This window comes from Caenorhabditis briggsae (genome assembly GCF_000004555.2).
Source record: "Caenorhabditis briggsae AF16 supercontig from assembly CB4, cb25.NA_187, whole genome shotgun sequence".
In the NCBI taxonomy this organism is placed as follows: Eukaryota; Metazoa; Nematoda; class Chromadorea; order Rhabditida; family Rhabditidae; genus Caenorhabditis; species Caenorhabditis briggsae.
The window spans coordinates 1-1,275 of NW_025543300.1; the positions used below are offsets into that span (position 1 = coordinate 1).

At 34.3% G+C, this 1,275-nt stretch overlaps 1 protein-coding gene across 1 annotated transcript in view; it reads left to right on the forward strand.

Moving 5' to 3' along the window:
- Positions 1-893: 893 nt before the first annotated feature.
- The window catches only part of CBG24549, a gene marked incomplete at both ends in the record, with an annotated part of 3,231 nt that continues 2,849 nt past the window's right edge, over positions 894-1,275 (forward strand). The window contains 2 exons of the mRNA XM_045240942.1: positions 894-950; positions 999-1,089. Of these exons, the coding sequence (XP_045091363.1) occupies positions 894-950; positions 999-1,089 (148 nt within the window). The remainder of the gene's footprint in view (positions 951-998; positions 1,090-1,275) is intronic.

The window sequence follows — 1,275 nt, forward strand, 5'->3', positions numbered from 1 at the left end:
AAAATAATGAATTTCTCATCTGAAGTAGTTATGACGTGATTTTTGTAAATTTTCTGATAATGAGTATACAATTTTTCAAATTCTTGTCTCTGAAGTGTCGTCATTCTGTTATATTCTAATTGCTTACAATAAAAAATTCCGTTTCAAATCTTCTATAGAGCGTTCGTCTTATTTCATTCGGTCTAAAAAATTCGGAATGATTTTAAAAACCATTGAGAAGACTTTAGTTTTCAATTTTTTTCAAAAATTCCATTTCTATTTATTACATTTCTTTATTTTTGAAATATTTAGAAACCCCATTCGGTTCCAAAGAAAAACTATCATTCCCGAGACTATTATCATCAATCACAAGACAATTTTCGCAATTATTATTTATCTCATTTTCTCGAAAAATGACAAGTTTAGTTCTATCGTACTAATGAGATACTATAAAATTGAATAGTTCTGTTGTGACGGTCTGGACTTTGGTTTTTGTTTTTCGTCGAAAACAGTTCAGGATTCTGACCACGCCTATTATCCCAGCCGTCCCAGGCTAAATAATTCAGTTTCGAAAAGGTCTAAAAGCCATTTTCGCGATTTCCCAGACTTTTGATGCCATTTGATTTATGTTTTTATTCAAGCTAAATGTCTACAGTACCCTCACTCTCTTCAAACCCTGTACTCTCTTTTGTTTTTCTTTCAAACATTTTTTTGGCATCAGGTGGTGTCCAATTGGTTACAAAAACAAATATGAAGGGACAGATGTTCTCCTGGTACGATTGGGTAGGCATAAATTTGGGTTTTTGACATGTGTTCAAAATTCTGAGGTTTTTCACTTCAAAAATTAGTCTCCTCATTCCTTGTACTTACTTTTTGTCTCTATTTTTTTCAATTTGTTGTATTTCAGTTGAAAAATGCCAAAGAAAACTGTCACATTCAGAGAGGATCTTATCATCAGGGTCGTCAAAAAGGTATTCTCGATTTTTTAGCATACACGTAAATGATACGTTTATTTACAGCACTCTTTGATCATTGAGTTCCTCGTCAAGGAAAAGACTAAAATGGAAAAGGTCAAGAACATGTTTGCTGAGGAACTTGGCGTCGACAAAAGTCATTTGTGGTAAATTTCAAGACTGGTTATGTCAAATAATTTGTGTTTCTGTCTTCAGCTTCATATACAAAGACCGCTTCATTGCTCACGACGACACCGTAGAAACGTTGGGACTCCAACACAGAGATGAGATCACTGTGCTCTCTCTTGAGCAGGTCGAGCCAGGAGTTTATGATCTTGTCGGC